The sequence below is a fragment of the Osmerus eperlanus genome, chromosome 12 (assembly GCF_963692335.1).
Source record: "Osmerus eperlanus chromosome 12, fOsmEpe2.1, whole genome shotgun sequence".
Taxonomy (NCBI): Eukaryota; Metazoa; Chordata; class Actinopteri; order Osmeriformes; family Osmeridae; genus Osmerus; species Osmerus eperlanus.
This window is the reverse complement of record NC_085029.1, coordinates 17270569-17287278: the sequence shown is the minus strand read 5'-3', so window position 1 is coordinate 17287278 and position 16710 is coordinate 17270569. Positions and strand designations below refer to the sequence as shown.

The 16710-nt window shown below is 49.6% G+C and overlaps 2 protein-coding genes and 1 non-coding gene across 4 annotated transcripts; 2 read left to right on the top strand and 1 right to left on the bottom strand.

Annotated features, from left to right (window-relative positions):
* The first annotated feature begins 857 nt into the window (after nucleotides 1–857).
* Nucleotides 858–3985, top strand: socs3b (suppressor of cytokine signaling 3b). Its single transcript, XM_062474268.1, has 2 exons — nucleotides 858–1105; nucleotides 1662–3985. Exons 1-2 carry the CDS (start codon nucleotides 977–979, stop codon nucleotides 2181–2183), a joined length of 651 nt encoding a protein of 216 aa, XP_062330252.1. The 5' UTR covers nucleotides 858–976; the 3' UTR covers nucleotides 2184–3985.
* A 7931-nt stretch (nucleotides 3986–11916) lies between these two features.
* tha1 (threonine aldolase 1) lies at nucleotides 11917–15978 on the top strand. Of its 2 annotated transcripts, none has more exons than XM_062474240.1 (7): nucleotides 11917–12351; nucleotides 12876–12959; nucleotides 13114–13202; nucleotides 13724–13909; nucleotides 14169–14306; nucleotides 14535–14727; nucleotides 15172–15978. In XM_062474240.1, exons 1-7 carry the CDS (start codon nucleotides 12057–12059, stop codon nucleotides 15477–15479), a joined length of 1293 nt encoding a protein of 430 aa, XP_062330224.1. In that variant the 5' UTR covers nucleotides 11917–12056; the 3' UTR covers nucleotides 15480–15978. The 2 variants fall into 2 exon arrangements, with proteins under 2 accessions (XP_062330224.1, XP_062330225.1); XM_062474241.1 differs by having other exon boundaries at nucleotides 14169–14346; nucleotides 15172–15382.
* A 294-nt stretch (nucleotides 15979–16272) lies between these two features.
* On the bottom strand, nucleotides 16273–16354 carry trnal-uag (transfer RNA leucine (anticodon UAG)). The gene has a single exon. It is a non-coding gene; the product is annotated as a tRNA-Leu (tRNA).
* Nucleotides 16355–16710: the final 356 nt, after the last annotated feature.

The following is a 16710-nucleotide window of genomic DNA, read 5'->3' as shown; positions in this document are numbered from 1 at the left end:
ACGAGGGTGCCATCATTCACGGTGAAACCGGGAAATGGGGCCGTCGTATTCTGAGCGAGGGGGAAAAATAGGTTATTCATCGAAAGAAAAGAAGCGGTCCCATTCACGGTGACCCGTTTCTCCAATTCCTGGCGTGGCGCCGGATCGAAGACAATAGAAGACTATCGGTGTTGAGTTGCAGTCTAAATGTTTACACGCTCGGAGGATAACCATTTGGAACCATGAATACATAGTGTACTACGCTGATGTATTTACTGCTGTTCGTATTGAAGTCGGTCATGTCATAATATTCTCAGGCAGATACAAGGAAGCTGCTTGAAACATAGGATTGTCAGCCAGTATACCTGTTCATATATTCAAATCATAGAGCGAAGTTTTCTGTGAATGGGCTGTTTCTCTCTGGCGTCAATCACTCCAGGAAAAAACCCCACCTGGTGGCAGGAACATAATTATACCCTCAAGTCAAAGTTTGCATAAAGTGTGTGCGTGTAGTGGAGAGTCTTAGTCATAGGACACACTGTACTGTCATGTAATCCCAGATTTCTCTCTCCCCCTCTCCTCTCTCTCCCTCTTTCGGGTCTCTCTCCTCATTCTCTCTTTTTGACTCTCTATCCACCTCTCTCTCTCCTACTTCTTTCTCTACTCTTCCCCTCCCTCCCTACTCTCCTCCCTCCCTCTCCCCCCTCCCTCCCTCCTCCCTCACCCTTTCTCTCCCTCCCTCCCTACTCTCCCTCTCTCCCCCCTCCCTCTCCCCTCTCCTCTCCCTTCCCTCCCCCCCTCTCCTCTCCCCCCTCTCTCCAGCTGTGTGTGGGTGCTTCCTCCCAGCTCTTCTCTGGATGCATCAGGCTCCTCTCTCCCCGCGCCCTGGGCCCACTGTGTGACCCCCTCCTCCTCCCCCCTCCTCCCCCCCACCCCCCCTCCTGCTCTGGACCCCCCGCCCCTGGGAGAGCCAGAAGAGGCGGGGGGTCAGGGCGCCATGGTAACCCACAGCAGGCCCCTTCCCCCCGCCATGAACAGCGTGACCCCCCCAGAAGCCAGGGGTCAGGGGTCAAACATCACCCCTCACCGCTACAAACCCTTCAGCTCACACGCCCACTACCAGCAGGTCAGTTGGTTCCCGTTGGAGGGATGGGGGAGGGGGGTGGAGAGAGGGTTTGTGGGTGTAGGGGAGGGTGGAGAGTGGGTTTGTGGGTGTAGGGGAGGGTGGAGAGTGGGTTTGTGGGTGTAGGGGAGGGTGGAGAGTGGGTTTGTGGGTGTAGGGGAGGGTGGAGAGTGGGTTTGTGGGTGTAGGGGAGGGTGGAGAGTGGGTTTGTGGGTGTAGGGGAGGGTGGAGAGTGGGTTTGTGGGTGTAGGGGAGGGGGGTGGAGAGGGTGTGGGGAAGGAGGGCTGTATCATCACACACCTCTATAGAGTGATATCATAATAATATAAGTGATGGAGCAAAGCCACCCTGTGAGGTGGACAGAGTGCCACTTAGCATGTAGTGCGTAGATGGGGACAACTCAGTGGTAAAGCATCAACCGCAGCACTTAAGATCTCAGGTTCAAATCCCCCCTCCTTCCCAGTGTCTCAGTTATAGTAAATTTTTTTGCGAATACATTCCAACAATGTTAAAGTTTAAGTTCAGGTTTTGCAGAGTCTAACCCCCCCCCCCCCCCCAGGTGATGTGTGCCCTGCGTAAACTCGAGGAGAGCGGCTTCTACTGGGGGCCCGTGGGGGGCCGCGAGGCGGGGTCCCTGCTGCGCTCGGAGCCCCCCGGAACCTTCCTGGTGCGCGACTCCTCGGACCACCACCACTTCTTCACCCTGACGGTGCAGACGAGCCACGGGACCAAGAACCTGCGCATCCACAGCTCCGGAGAGGGGGGCTTCTTCCTGCAGCCTGACCCCTGCTGCGGCCTCACACCGCCCCGCTTCGACTGCGTGCTCAAGCTCATCTCCCACTACATGGGCAGGGGGGAGGGTGGAGGAGGAGGGGGGGAGGCGGGGGTGAGTGTGTACCTGATCCACACGGGCGGGGAGCGCGTGCCTCTGGAGCTGCGGCGCCCGCTGCCGTCCTCCCTGTCCTCGCTGCAGCACCTGTGCAGGAGGACGCTGAACGGACGCACGCCGGGGTCGGAGGTCACGGAGAGACTCCCGCACGCGCTCAGAGACTTCCTGGATGAGTACGACGCTCCCATCTGAGCACTGGGGGGGAGGAACTGCTCCCTGGGGGGAGGGAGGGGCGATGTGGGCAAAGTTACTCTTCGACAGACGGAAGTCTGAACGGTTCTGAAGGGGCTGGAGGCATGTTGGCCTGGACACAGCAGGATTCTGAAGAGACCCGTGTGGGTTACCCCCCCCCCCCCCCCCCTTTCTCCAACCTGGTGTCTCATGGTCAGACCAAGCCAGGTAAACACCAGGATCAATGTTCCCTGGTGACTGGCTCACACTCAGACCAGACTCTCGTTGAACATTAGCCTGACAGGTTATCACGATGGCAGTGAGCTCTGGCTCTGAACATCACACGGTTCCCTGGAGCTTCTCTGCTGGTTCTCTGCTGGTTCTCTGCTGGTTCTCTGCTGGTTCTAGGAATGAGAAGTCTCTGGTCTGATGTTGGTGATGAAGCTGTCAAGGCTTGAATCTGGCTACAGACTGGCTGGAGCACCAGAGGGAGAGAGAGAGAAGAGAGAGAAGAGAGAGAGAAGAGAGAGATAGATCAAGAGAACAGCAGTCAATGTCAGAGCAAGGGGTCCAGAGCAGAGAAAGTATGTGTGTGTGTGTGTGTATGTGTGTGTGTGTACGTGTGTGTGTGTGTGTAAGTCTACACATTTCCACTGCTGTGTGCCAAGAAGCATTGCCTCATAGAAGGGTGTGGGGCATCAGGCTTGACGACAACCACTAGCCTCACTCTCTCACACACCACACACACACACCACACACACACACACACAGCTTCTATATGCTTGTCTGCTTGAGGTAGCTTTTGCAAAAAGTGTGATGTGGTGTCCATTATTTTAGAAGATTCTCCCTCTCTTTCTGACTCCCCCCTCTCCTCCCCTTTCCCCCCCCCTCCCTTCTCCTCCCTCCCCTCCCCATCTCCCTGGTTTCTGTGAGAGGGCATGTCGTGAGAGAGCGTGTCGTGAGAGAGCGTGTCGTGAGAGGGCGTGTCGTGAGAGGGCGTGTCGTGAGAGGGCGTGTCGTGAGAGGGTGTGTCGTGAGTGAGTGTGTTGTGACAGTGACGTTGTGCAGAACCAAGTCTTGGCAGGCAGCTCCAGACATAGCACATCTTATTTTAGTCCAGCTCGGCAAAAAAACAACAGAACAAACACAATAACAAACTCAACAACGGCTGCAGGATAATGACATATGTGACAGAGGGAGAGGAAGGAAAGGGGGGGGGGGGGGAGGAGGGGAGCACGGGTGAAGCAGTCATTCTAAAAAAAAATACGAATAAAAAAAAAACAGACTCGGAAGGAAACGATGCAACCGGACAGGAAGTTGTTGATGCAGAACCACGAGCAGCCCTTATTCTGGGATCCTGTTTACTGCCTCATTACCCCAGCTAGTCTCCTTGTCTGTCTTTCACCAGAACCCCGCTTCTCTTTGGCACGAAAGCAGCATCTGTCGGCTGTCTGGACTGGCTGTGTGTGTGTGTGTGAGCGTGTGATGGTCTTTATGTATGCGTGTCAGCTTGAGAGTGTGTGTGTTTGTGTGTTACTCCTCTGAATCGGTGTGTGAGTGCCGGGGCTGCAGCTTGCTGTCTTCCTGAGGGTGTCAACCTGCCAAATCAACAACATTTACATGTCAGACCTCCTACTCACATGTAGAGATTCATCTGTCTTTTACAAAGACACAAGCTTGTCAGTGCAAGCTGAACATTCTGGAAGAGAAGACAAAAAGTATTACAACAACAACAAGAAATGAACAAAGTAACTTTGCACATATTTATATTTCTAAGATATTTCAATAATTTATATTAAAGAGCACTATTTTTACAAAAGGAACCTGGTTCTCCTTGTGAATTTCTTGACGATGTGTGTTGCATCCTTGCTTAGTTTTTCCCAGCGTGACTTTCATTGCAGAACGGGTTGACTGAGTCAACAGCACTTACGGTAACAGGACTGAACACAGTCCACACACACTCACACACACTACACAACTTGTTTGCCTGTCTGCTTTTGATGAGCAAACCACCGACATGTCAACAAGATTTCTAGCATCCAATAGAACAATACTCCCTGGTGTGGTTGTCCAGAGCCTGCAGCCATGTTAAACACTGTACCCACACACACACATGCCCACACACACAGTCTGTAGGAACCAGTCATTCAAAACAAATACTACAATACAAAGTTTTCATGTCAACATACCAGAGCATTGTGGGTACATTCCACAGGCATTGAAGGGATTGAGAGAGGAAAGTGTGTGTGTGTGTGTGAGGGGCAATGCAGATACACGTGATCTCCTGATGGATTCCCCAAGATTACACTCTACTGCTCAAACATACACAACCAAACACAGTCCCACACACACACACCTCATGTTGTACCTCTCTGGAGGAGCAGTTTCAGGTGTATGTATCTCACATATACACACTCTCTCACACACACACACACACTCTCACACACACACACACACTCTCTCACACACACACACTCACAGAAGGGTGTATCTAACTGGAAAGGAATGCAGCAGGGTTTTACACATCCGGAGGAGAGGATGTTGCACACTTATACACTTCTGTGTGTGTGTGTCTGTGTCAGTGTGTGTGAAAGAGGTTAAACAGGTGAAATGTAATAGTGGTCTGTGGTTTTGTCTAACCATTGTGTAACCATTACTGTGTGTGAGTGTGTACCTGAGGGTCTGGTTGTATTGCTGGCAGGGAAATCAAGAGAGGTCCTACATTTCTCTCTTATCCTCTCTCTCATTCTCATGCTCTCTCTCTCTCTCTCTCTCTCTCTCTCTCTCTCTCTCTCTCACACACGATTCCAATTCCCTGCATACCTGGTGTTCAGTCTGGGGCTTGTTTCCAGGAAAGAGGCTCTTTAATTGAGTTGAGTTTTTACGGCTTGCCTGGTTTGAGTGTGTGAGAGAAACAGACAGACTAAGAGCGGGGAGAGAGAAGGGGAGAGGGGAGAGAGTGTTTGCAAGACCGAGTGAGGGGGGGGTGTAGTATACAGGGAGCAATGAGAGAAGTAGGGAAGAAGAGAGAGAGAGAGATGAAAGAGTTTATGAGGTCAGTGTTTGATGTGAACGGAAGGGTTTGTCAGCTTGCTGCTTGACATCATCATGACATCATAATGACATCATCATGCTTCCAGCCACAGGCACCTCTCACCTGCACACAACGACAATCCAGCCACAGGCACCTCTCACCTGCACACAACGACAATCCAGCCACAGGCACCTCTCACCTGCACACAGCGACAGCGCGAGCGACAATCCAGCCACAGACACCAGGCTCTGCAAGAGAGCAGAAACGCTGCATGATGTTCACTCTGTAAGATGTGGCTTTGAAGGAAACTGCAATTAGACCGATCTGGCAACTTCCCCATCTGTGCTTCCTAAAATCTTTCAATGTAACAGTTCTGAACTCATGTCTGGATTTGTAAAGAGCATGTGTGAAACGGAGGGATGTAATTCTGTCATTTAGTTTGTTTCTTAATTGTTCCTGTTTTTCCTGTGATGAAACAGAAATGTGTTTGTGAGACTGAAGGGCTGATGCAGTCACACACACACACTATGGGAACTACTGTCGTCATGAGTAACGTGTTGTGTCACACACACACATATCCATGTGCACGCAAACACACACTTTATAATGAGATCAGTTAGTGACATTTTCCACACAGTATCGAAATAATTTTGTTGGAATTTGGGTCATAGCCAAAGCTAAACTCACCTCCCTCTCTCCATCCTTCCTCCCTCCCTCTCTCCATCCTCCCTCTCTCCATCCTTCCTCCCTCTCTCCATCCTTCCTCCCTCTCTCCTCCCTCCCTCTCTCCATCCTTCCTCCCTCTCTCCATCCTTCCTCCCTCTCTCCTCCCTCTCTCCATCCTCCCTCCCTCTCTCCATCCTTCCTCCCTCTCTCCTCCCTCCCTCTCTCCATCCTCCCTCCCTCTCTCCATCCTTCCTCCCTCTCTCCTCCCTCCCTCTCTCCATCCTCCCTCTACACCAGCCATTCCAAACCTTTTCCACTTCGCAGCACAATTGCTTAGCTCTAATGTTTGTGTGTGTGTGTTACACTGTGCTTCTTTAAAAAGCAACAAAAACTGCTGAAAAAACTCAGGTGTTTTCCTGCTCCTCCCAAACCGCCCATCTCTCTCCGTGTCACGGCAACTTGTATATAACTAACAACTAACTAGCAACTGTGAGTGTTGAGGAGTAGAGATGTGGTCACTCTGCAGCGTGTCCAGGGAACACAGACCTGCTGTGAGAGCTGTGCAGTCCAGGGAACACAGACCTGCTGTGAGAGCTGTGCAGTCCAGGGAACACAGACCTGCTGTGAGAGCTGTGCAGTCCAGGGAACACAGACCTGCTGTGAGAGCTGTGCAGTCCAGGGAACACAGACCTGCTGTGAGAGCTGTGCAGTCCAGGGAACACAGACCTGCTGTGAGAGCTGTGCATATTCTGTCGTCCTTCTATCTGCACGTCGTGTTTGTTGTTTTGGATGAAAGGAATAAAAAGTCTAAACAGAATCAGCTTTATTCGCCAAGTAAGTTTACACAAACAAGAAATTTACTATGGCAGGAAGGTGCATACGATAAACATAAAAGAATCTTAACCCTTGTGCTGCCTTCGGGTCACATGACCCAAAGGTTCATAACAAACCATCGTTGTGTTTACCCAATTTTACCCAATACAAAAACAAATAAAAATAATTTTCTTTTAACCGTTGCAATGTGGGGGGTCTGAGACAGCCCAACGGTTAAAAGAAAATGCTTCACTTTGTTTTTGTATGCGGTAAAGTTTACGCAATACGATGGTGGGTCACAATGACTGATGGGTCAGAATGACCCGAAGATAACACAAGGGTTAAATATAAAATGTAAAGGCAGGTACAGACAGACAGGCTGAAGACAGACAGGCTGAAGACAGGCAGGTACAGACAGACAGGCTGAAGGCAGACAGGCTAAAGACAGACAGGCTGAAAACAGACAGGCTGAAGCCAGACAGGTACAGACAGACAGGCTGAAGACAGACAGGCTAAAGACAGGCAGGCTGAAGACAGGCAGGCAGGGAGACTGCTGTGTTTTGGGGGTTGAGGTGTGATACCCCAACCACAGACCTCAACGGCCTGCCAGGAAGAACTGAACAGGAAGAACTGAACAGGCTTTTCCAGTAAAGGTTGTTGGTTGGCCGTTAGCTGCTCATAGCAAGGTTTCTGATTGGGTGTTTGAGGGAGCCGGAGGGGCGTGATTGGTCGGGCTGCAGCCGGTTCTGATAAAGACTGTGCTTCCAGGAAACCAGAGATTTACCCTCTGCTGCATTCCATCATTCCACAACATCAGCAGAGAAACCGAGAGAAAGAGAGAGAGAGAGAGAGAGAGAGAGGAGGAGGGGGAGAAGGAGGGAGAGGGGGGTGGAGGGAGGGAGGGACAGAGAGAGAAAGGGAGGGAGAGAAGGAGAGAGAGAGGAGAGAGATGGAGAGAGAGGGAGGGAGGGAGAAGGAGAGAAAGAGAGAGAGAGCAGAGGAGGGCGAGAGATCAATAAGAGCATATGGAAAGCATACAGTAAAACAGGAGTAGCTGTACAGCGTCTCTCCTCAGAGCTGGTGCTCACGTGCATCTATAACACACCACATTAAAGGATGTGTGTGTGTGTGAGAAAGAGATGGATGAGAGAGAGAGTGAGAAAGAGAAAGAAGGAGAGAAAATAGAAAGAGAGAGAGATAAGGGCAAACTGGGAGTATCTGTCCATCTTTGATGGTGTGGAAAGGAATCTAAAATCAAGAGTCACTATAGAATGTAACTTTCACTCTCTCTCTGTCTCTCTCTGTCTCTCTCTGTCTCTCTCTGTCTCTCTCTGTCTCTGTCGCTCTCTGTCTCTTTCTGTCTCTTTCTTTCTCCTGTTTTCTTTATTTCTTTCTTTATTTCTCTCTCCTTCCCAGCTGAACTTTGAGACTGGTCCTGGCATCATGCCAGCTGTGGAGTTTTCCAGGGTAAGCACACACAGAGCGAGTGCTGAAGCCCTTACTGAGACTGAGACTCCCCCCTTCTCCCTCTCTCCCTTTCTCCTCCCCCTCTCTGCTCCCCTCTCTCTCTTTCTCTCCCTCTCTCCATCTCTCCCCCCCTCTCTGCTCCCCTCTCTCTCTTTGTCTCCCTCTCTCTCTCCTCCCCTCTCTCTCTCTCTTCCCCTCTCCTCCCCCCTCTCTCTCCCTCTCTCCTCCCCCCTCTCTCTCCCTCTCTCCCCCTCTCCCTCTCTCCTCTCCTCTCTCTCTTTCTCTCCCACTCTCCCTCTCTCCTCCCCTCTCTCTCTTTCTCTCCCACTCTCCCTCTCTGCTCCCCTCTCTCTCTTTGTCTCCCTCTCTCTCTCCTCCCCTCTCTCTCTTTCTCTCCCTTTCTCCCTCCCTCTCTCCTCCCCTCTCTCTCTTTCTTCCTCTCAGGTGTCACTCCACCCACTCTTCACACAAACACTCGCTTTGATAGGAATTCCCATTTTCATAGACACCCCTACACACTACACAAGCACCCCCCCCCCCCCCTCACACAACACACGTACCCTCACACACACATTTGGAAGCACACACACTCTTCTTAGTAGACATCCCTGTGTCCCAGGTAGTTGGGTGCATGCTGCTCTGGGGAGGGGGGAACAGGACCGTGTGCCTGGTGTGTTGGTGAGACACCCTGGTCATGAACAGGCTGCGGCAACATTCAACAAGCCAGCGACAGTCACTTCCTGACCGACTTGAGGTTGGTTAATGATCCAACTGAACAAACAAGCCAATAGTCTTCATCCAGTAATACCATTTAAATACAAACTCTCAGGTATTTGATTACTTACTGGTATGGTGTGTGTATGTGTGTGTGTTTATGTGTTAAGTTAACAATGTGCCTCTCCCCCCTTACTACTAGATATGGTATGTTATTTATTTACACACACACACACACACACACACACAAACACACGCTCTAGTTCCAGAGAGGTGAAACAGGGAGTCTCTTTATATACACAGCATAATACCAAGTTACCACTTGACTGGGAGAGCCAATGAGTATGCAGGAGACACACTGAGCCCCTAATGCTACTGGTTTATAGGTCTGCACTTCAGAGAAATCACATGACTTCCCATCCAGAGAGAGGGAGAGAGAGAGAGGGAGAGAGAGGGGGAGAAAGAGAGAGAGGGGGAGAAAGAGAGAGGGTGTGAGAGAGAAGGGGAGAGAGAGAGGCTATTTAGGGGTGAAGGGAGGTTCGAGTGTAAAAGGGTTGTTGGGGGGTGGGGGGATGGGGGGATGGGGGGGTGGGGGGATGGGGGAGAGCAAAGAAAGAAAGAAAGGTGATTTTAGGGTCTGGAGGGAAAAACAGAGGGGCTAGGGTTTTTCAGGATGAAAAACTACAACCATACGGAAGTGGTTCTAGAAGAGACTGGAATACTAAATAATCTGCTGCCTTCTTAACCCACTCAGATGTGTGTGTGTGTGTGTGTGTGTGTGTGTGTGTGTGTGTGTGTGTGTGTGTGTGTAAAAAATAGGGGACCTTGGCATAAAATCTGCAACAGATGTAAAACTCTAAGCAATGTTGACACCTCTGCATGCCCCATGAGATAAAGAGTGTGTGTGTGAATGCGTCTGTGTGCATGTCAAAGGTGTGTATGTGTGAGTGCGTGTGTGTGTGTGTGTCAGTGCCTGGTTCATTGTTAGGTTTCCCATAAACACCTGTTTTATTCCCGTCAATGTTTGTCGTCATTGTGAAAGAGGAGCGTTTCTCTGGTGAAATGAGAGAACAGGGAACCTCCTCTCTCCCACCATCCATGAATGAGAGAGCGAGGGAGGGAGACGGGGGGAAAGAGAGGGAGGGTAAGGGAGAGAGAGAGAGAGAGAGAGAGAGAGAGAGAGAGAGAGAGAGAGAGAGAGAGAGAGAGAGAGAGAGAGTCTCATCAGGACTGAACATTCCCTTGTTCGTTCTCTCTTCTATTTTCAGAGCCCTGGTTTCATAGTTATTGGAAGGGCGTCGTACTCGCTCTGCTTTCCCAGAACGAGTCAATATGTCTCCCTCTCCTCTGTCGTTCGCCCGCTTCTCACTCTCTTATGACTAATTCAATATTTTGCCAAAACACTGTCCCTTTACAAATGCAGGGATATCATTGTCAGGCCAAATGAAAAGGAAACAAACACGCACTCACACACACACACTCATGCACACACTCATGCACACACACACATGCAAACACACACATGCACACACGCACTCATGCACACACTCATGCACACACACACTCATGCACACACACAGACGAAGATTTGAGCAAGGAACGCCGTCAGACACAGTGAAAAGTATATAACCACATCTCAGCCACCTGTCTAGCTGACCAACCATCAGAATACAGAATCAGAATCAGAATGGGAATCAGAAGGGTTTTAATCGCCATGAAAGTTTGCAAAGACAAGGAATTTACTTTGGCAGGAAGGTGCATACATTAGTAAACATATAGGAATCTTAAAACTTAAATATGTGGTCTAACTATACTATAGGTACAACGTCTACTAATACTAATATAAGGGGATTTATAATTAAAAAACTAAATATATCTAAAATAAAATATAAAGCCATAATTTACAATATAAAAATACAAAAAATATAAATAGTACCAAAAATACAATAGTACTAGAATAACCAGTCGTTCCTCTGACTCTGTCCCTCTGACTCTGTCCCTCTGACTCTGTTCCTCTGACTCTGTCCCTCTGACTCTGTCCCTCTGACCTTGTTCCTCTGACTCTGTCCCTCTGACTGTCCTTTCTGATTCTGTCCTTCTGACTCTGTTCCTCTGACTCTGTCCCCCTGACTGTCCTTTCTGATTCTGTCCTTTCTGATTCTGTCCTTCTGACTGTTCCTCTGACTCTGTTCCTCTGACTCTGTCTCTCTGACTCTGTTGTTGTTTTTATGAGTGCAGATATAGATGTGTGGAGTCATGCAGGAGAGATAAACTAACCACAAATGGAGCGGGCGCCAGGAAGTGTTACGATAACCACACGTGCACACACAAGTGAGTGTGTGTGTGTGTGTCTGGAGGTAGTAAAGAATCCCAGGCATAAAGAGTGTGACTCCAGAGTAGCTGACATTTGTTTCATCTGATAGAGCAGGCAGCGAGAGAGAGAGAGCGAGGTCCAGAGAGAAAGATAAGAGAGAAAATGAGTGAGAGGCCCAGAGAGAGAGAGAGAGTGAATGAGTGAGAGCGATGGAGAGAGGCCCAGAGAGAATGAAAGAGAGAAAGAGGTGTTTTTGTTTGAGCAGCTTAGTTTTATCAAACACACCGCTCTTTCCTGTTCCACCCAACTAATCTCAGTCCACAGATGATAGAATAGAGAGGAACTAGAAGCCAGCCCTTTGTAATATTGTCAGAGTCTCCGATTACAAAGGTCGTTTAGCAGTTCTAACCTATCAAATAAGATACACATCTACACGCTCATACTGTTTTGTGTGTGTGTGAGTATATACTCCTTCCTTCTCAGAGAGAACACATTCCTCCGCCAAGTCTTCCCCCTGCTCTTCTCGTCTGTGTGGGTTGCTGACTGATTCTGTTTAAGAGATGCCACGGGAGAAAAGCTCCAGGCATGTGGCTATGTGTGGGTGACAGAGTAGAGTAGTATTTTTTTGTCACAGCAGACAGCCCTAAATAACACCCAACAGACGCACATACACACACAATTGGTCTATTTCTTTCGATCTCTATCCTTGAAAGACAGCGCCACCGTTAGGACACACGCTGTCAGTTTCTTTTTATTGACACTCCACTATACTGGTCTTACAGTCCCGAGTTCGATCAATGATTGTCGAATACAATGATTCAAAGTTCACTTCTACAACACCGCTAACTCAATGGATTGAGACGGTTATCACCTAACGTCGAGAGAGATGACAATGTCTTTGAAAACCATAACCTTTTCGGCTCGTGCTGTGTTTCGGTCCGTAAACCGGGGTGTCATCGCACCACAACAACAGCTTCGCATCGCGGGGCTCCGAAAAGGCACTGTTCGGTTCTATTATGGGACCGCCAAACCCACCGATCCGGCCCCCGCAGGGTCGGCACCTTGCCGGACGGTGGACCTCCGTAGCGACACTGTGACCAAGCCTGGAGCTGCTATGCGACAGGCGATGGCCGAAGCCGAGGTTGGAGACGATGTCTTCGGAGAGGACCCAACTATCAACGGTCAGAATTAAACAGTTTAACCCTTGTGTTATCTTCGGGTCATTCTGACCCATCAGTCATTGTGACCCACCGTCGTATTGCGACAAATTTACCGCATACAAAGACAAAGTGAAGCATTTTCTTTTAACAGCTAGGCTGTCTCAGACCCCCCACATTGCAAAGGTTAAAAGAAAATTATTTTAATTTGTTTTTGTATTGGGTAAAATTGGGTAAACACAACGATGGTTCGTTATGAACCTTTGGGTCATGTGACCCGAAGGCAGCACGAGGGTTAAGTGTATTCTTTTAATTAAGAGTTTACCAATCGGAGTCGGCGTCACAACACTGAAAGTTGTCAGCGCCATGCCGCCACCAGAGAACCCACAAGTAAAACACACCACCGTTCCTCGAACCAGAACCCCCCTCTTCTCCCTAATGTCTGTGCTTCATAATAAAGGCCCACTGATAGTACACATGTTATGGTGATGGCTTCATATCCTGTTGATGGTCCTGATGGGCAGCGCGTGTATGTGTCTCGTGTGCAGAGTTGCAGCACATGGCGGCGGGTATGTTCGGGATGGAAGCTGCCCTCTTCGTGCCCTCCGGGACCATGAGCAACCTGATAGCGGGTGAGCTCGCGTCGGCGGTGAAGCCCATCCGCATCATCTGTTATTACTGCCTTTACACAACATGATACATGATTCTGGAATAGTAAGTGCTGTAAAAAGCCGTGTATGTTGTTTAACGTATAACCTACCCTGTGTGCGTGTGTCCACTGTCCAGTGATGGTACATTGTAGGGAGCGTGGTGATGAGATGATAGTTGGGGATCTGTCTCACTTACATATCTACGAGCAAGGAGGAAGTGCACAGGTACACACACACACACAGCTACACCCACTGTGCACAGGTACACACACACACACAGCTACACCCACTGTGCACAGGTACACACACACACACAGCTACACCCACTGTGCACAGGTACACACACACACTGTGCACAGGTACACACACACACACACAGACACACACACAGCTACACCCACTGTGCACAGGTACACACACACACACAGCTACACCCACTGTGCACAGGTACACACACACACACACACACACACACACAGCTACACCCACTATGCACAGGTACACACACACACAGCTACACCCACTGTGCACAGATACACACACACACACTGTGCACAGGTACAGTAATACACACCCACACTGTGCACATAATAGTCCACACACGCTCTGACATCTTTGAACCAAAACCCTGCTTTGTAATGTGTGTGTTTCTGTTCACGTGTTTGTACGCATGTGTGTGTGTTTCTGTATGTGTGTGTGTGCGCACGTGTGTGTGCGTGTGTGTGTGCGTGTGTGTGTTACCTCAGCTAGCAGGTGTCCACGCTACCACGGTAACAAACCTCCCTGATGGAACATTCCATCTGGACGAGTTGGAGTCGAAGATTCGCCATGGTTACCCCGACCCCCACTACCCACGCTCACGCCTGGTGTGTGTAGAGAACACTCACAACATCCAGGGGGGGAGAGTGCTGCCCCTCTCCTTCCTACAGGAGGTGAGAGAGAGAGTGTGTGTGTGTGTGTGTGTGAGTATATGAGAGAGTGTGTGTGTGTGTGTGTGTGAGTATATGAGAGAGAGTGTGTGTGTGTGTGAGTATATGAGAGAGTGTGTGTGTGTGTGTGTGAGTATATGAGAGAGAGTGTGTGTGTGTGTGAGTATATGAGAGAGAGTGTGTGTGTGTGTGAGTATATGAGAGAGAGTGTGAGTATATAAGAGTATGTGTGTATATGTGTGTGTGTGTGTGTTCCGCCCAGGTGCGTGTCCTGGCTGAGCGCTATGGCCTGGCTGTTCACATGGACGGAGCCAGGGTGATGAATGCTGCTGTGACCCTGGGAGTTCCTCCAGCTACCATCCTGCAGCACACACACACTGTCAGCGTGTGTCTGTCCAAGGTGAGAACACACACACACTGTCAGCGTGTGTCTGTCCAAGGTGAGAACACACACATTTTTAAGTTCAGTCTGACACAGGTGTCCATGCAAGGCCAGTTCACACACACACACACACACACACTCTCTTGGCCTGCGTACCTGTATCTGAATCACATATGTGTACATCTCTCCCCAACTCTCCACATTTCTATATCTGTGTGTGTGTCTGCGTGTGTGTGTGTGTGCCAGGGTCTGGGTGCCCCTGTGGGGACCATGCTGGGGGGCTCCAGGGACTTTGTGTCCCGGGCGGTGCGCTGTCGCAAGGCCCTGGGCGGGGGGCTTCGCCAGGCGGGGGTGCTGGCGGCCGCGGGGAGGCTGGCCCTGGGGGACATGGTGGCCCGCCTGGAGGAGGACCATCATCACGCCAGGACCTTCGCTCAAGGTCAGGACCTGTGTGACCTTTGACCTTGCATGGGGGCTGTAAGCCTAGCTAGGGCATGATGGGTAGGGGTGGGTGTGGCTCAGCGGTGGAGCGTTTGACTAGGGTCACTGGTTCAAATCCCCCCTCCGCTTGGATAAAAGCATCTGCTAAATGAATACATTATCATTATTATTGTTGCTATTATTACCTGCTACCTGTGAACAGACACATTCAGTGTTTGTTACCCATCATGATTCTGTCTGTGTTCCTGTGTGTGTGTGTTCCTGTATGTGTGTGTGTTCCTGTATGTGTGTGTGTTCCTGTATGTGTGTGTGTTCCTGTATGTGTTTGTGTTCCTGTATGTGTGTGTGTTCCTGTGTGTGTGTGTGTTCCTGTGTGTGTGTGTGTGTGTGTTCCTGTGTGTGTGTTTGTGTGTTCCTGTGTGTGTGTGTGTGTTCCTTTCAGCCCTGCTGGAGTGCCAACCACCCTTGTACCACGTCGACATGGCTACCGTGGAAACCAACATCTTGCGGTTCCGTCTGCGTAACCCCACGCTGACCCCTGTGGAGTTCTGCGCCCGGATGGCCGCGGTGGGCGAGGGTGAGGAGGCCGCCCTGGGGCAGGGGGTGCGGGTACTCATGTTCCCCCACGTCGGGGGCTCTGTCCGGGCTGTGTGGCACCTCGGAGTCTCCCTGGAGGACACCCAGCTGGCTGTTCGGAAGCTGCAGTTTGTGGCCAGGCAGCACTCCCAGGAGAGGCCCACGGCCCACTGAGACCAGGGACTTTCCTAGATGTGTGGACCCAGAACAGTGAACCCTCTTCCAGCCTGATGCTGTGTTCACACCGTAAAGCGAAGAGAATTACTTTGCGTTCATTTGTTTATTTGCGCAAATCGCTAGGAGCCAAAAGGTTTTTTTCCGTCATCAACCATGTCCGAAATGACTACTATAAACGAATACGAAGCAGTGTCGTATAGCAGAGGAAGCCCACAGCTACAATACTCTCACCCTCCATTGCTTCTAAAACGTCAGTGACATCTCTGCATTGATAAACTTTCGCAACACAGCGTCACACTGTTTGCGTTGACTCTACATGTAATCTCGCCGCTGGAATGATCCACTTTGCGTGCGGCGTGAGCACAGCGTTATGCTGCAGGACAGGGCTGCTGGAACTCTGACGGTCTTGAGATGGTCTTTGGAAGAACTTTGTAACTGAAAGCTTTTCACAAGGGTGTATTTCAGTCTGATTCATGATCCATTAAACATGAATAAGTATCTTGTTATGAACCATGTTTTACTTCTAACTTTGATTATTTCTAGTGAAGAGTTGGAAAAAATTGAATCTGTCAGTTGAATGGAATACATAATTTAGACCACAAGATGGCACAAGATGTCAATCCAAATTATGAAAATTACAAATAGTACAAATATCCCTTCTTGTGGCTATTCCTGAAAGGTTCTATAACTGAGTGGCTTATATATAGCTTCTTATGGACGTATTTCGAATATGAAACGTATGGATAGGTAAACATGGTCAGTTTCCAGGATTCACAACACAAAAAGCATTTGGCAGCGGTGGGATTCGAACCCACGCCATCGAAATGACTGGAGCCTAAATCCAGCGCCTTAGACCACTCGGCCACGCTACCTTGCGAATATTGGCTGAGATTCCATTATTAAACGCAATTGAATCTACTAATTCTACCTCGAACTCTGACATATTTACAGACACGATTTGAAAAGCCGTAATGTCGAAAGAAATAATTTGCAAGTTTGTTATAAAGATTTGCAAGGTCGTGACTTGACATGTTAACATATTCCGTAATAGGTTCGAAATGTAAACAAAGTTGTCTTTTGAAAGACCTTAAGAAATCTTAGGTAATAGCCTACTAAATTATTAAAAACTAACCTGCAGAGGACCAACAGTAGCGATATACCTTCCGCGAACTCGACGTGGAAAATGTTGGTTTGATAGATGTGGGAATCCAGCGAATGGTGGTGGGGA

Bases quoted from the DNA above. Each gene is read 5' to 3' on its own strand.
- socs3b (XM_062474268.1), top strand. From the start codon at position 977: ATGGTAACCCACAGCAGGCCCCTTCCCCCCGCCATGAACAGCGTGACC. The intron at 1,106-1,661 runs GTCAGTTGGTTC...CCCCCCCCCCAG, and splicing joins CACACGCCCACTACCAGCAG to GTGATGTGTGCCCTGCGTAA.
- tha1 (XM_062474240.1), top strand. From the start codon at position 12,057: ATGACAATGTCTTTGAAAACCATAACCTTTTCGGCTCGTGCTGTGTTT. The intron at 12,352-12,875 runs GTCAGAATTAAA...TCTCGTGTGCAG, and splicing joins AGAGGACCCAACTATCAACG to AGTTGCAGCACATGGCGGCG. The intron at 13,910-14,168 runs GTGAGAGAGAGA...TGTTCCGCCCAG, and splicing joins CCCTCTCCTTCCTACAGGAG to GTGCGTGTCCTGGCTGAGCG.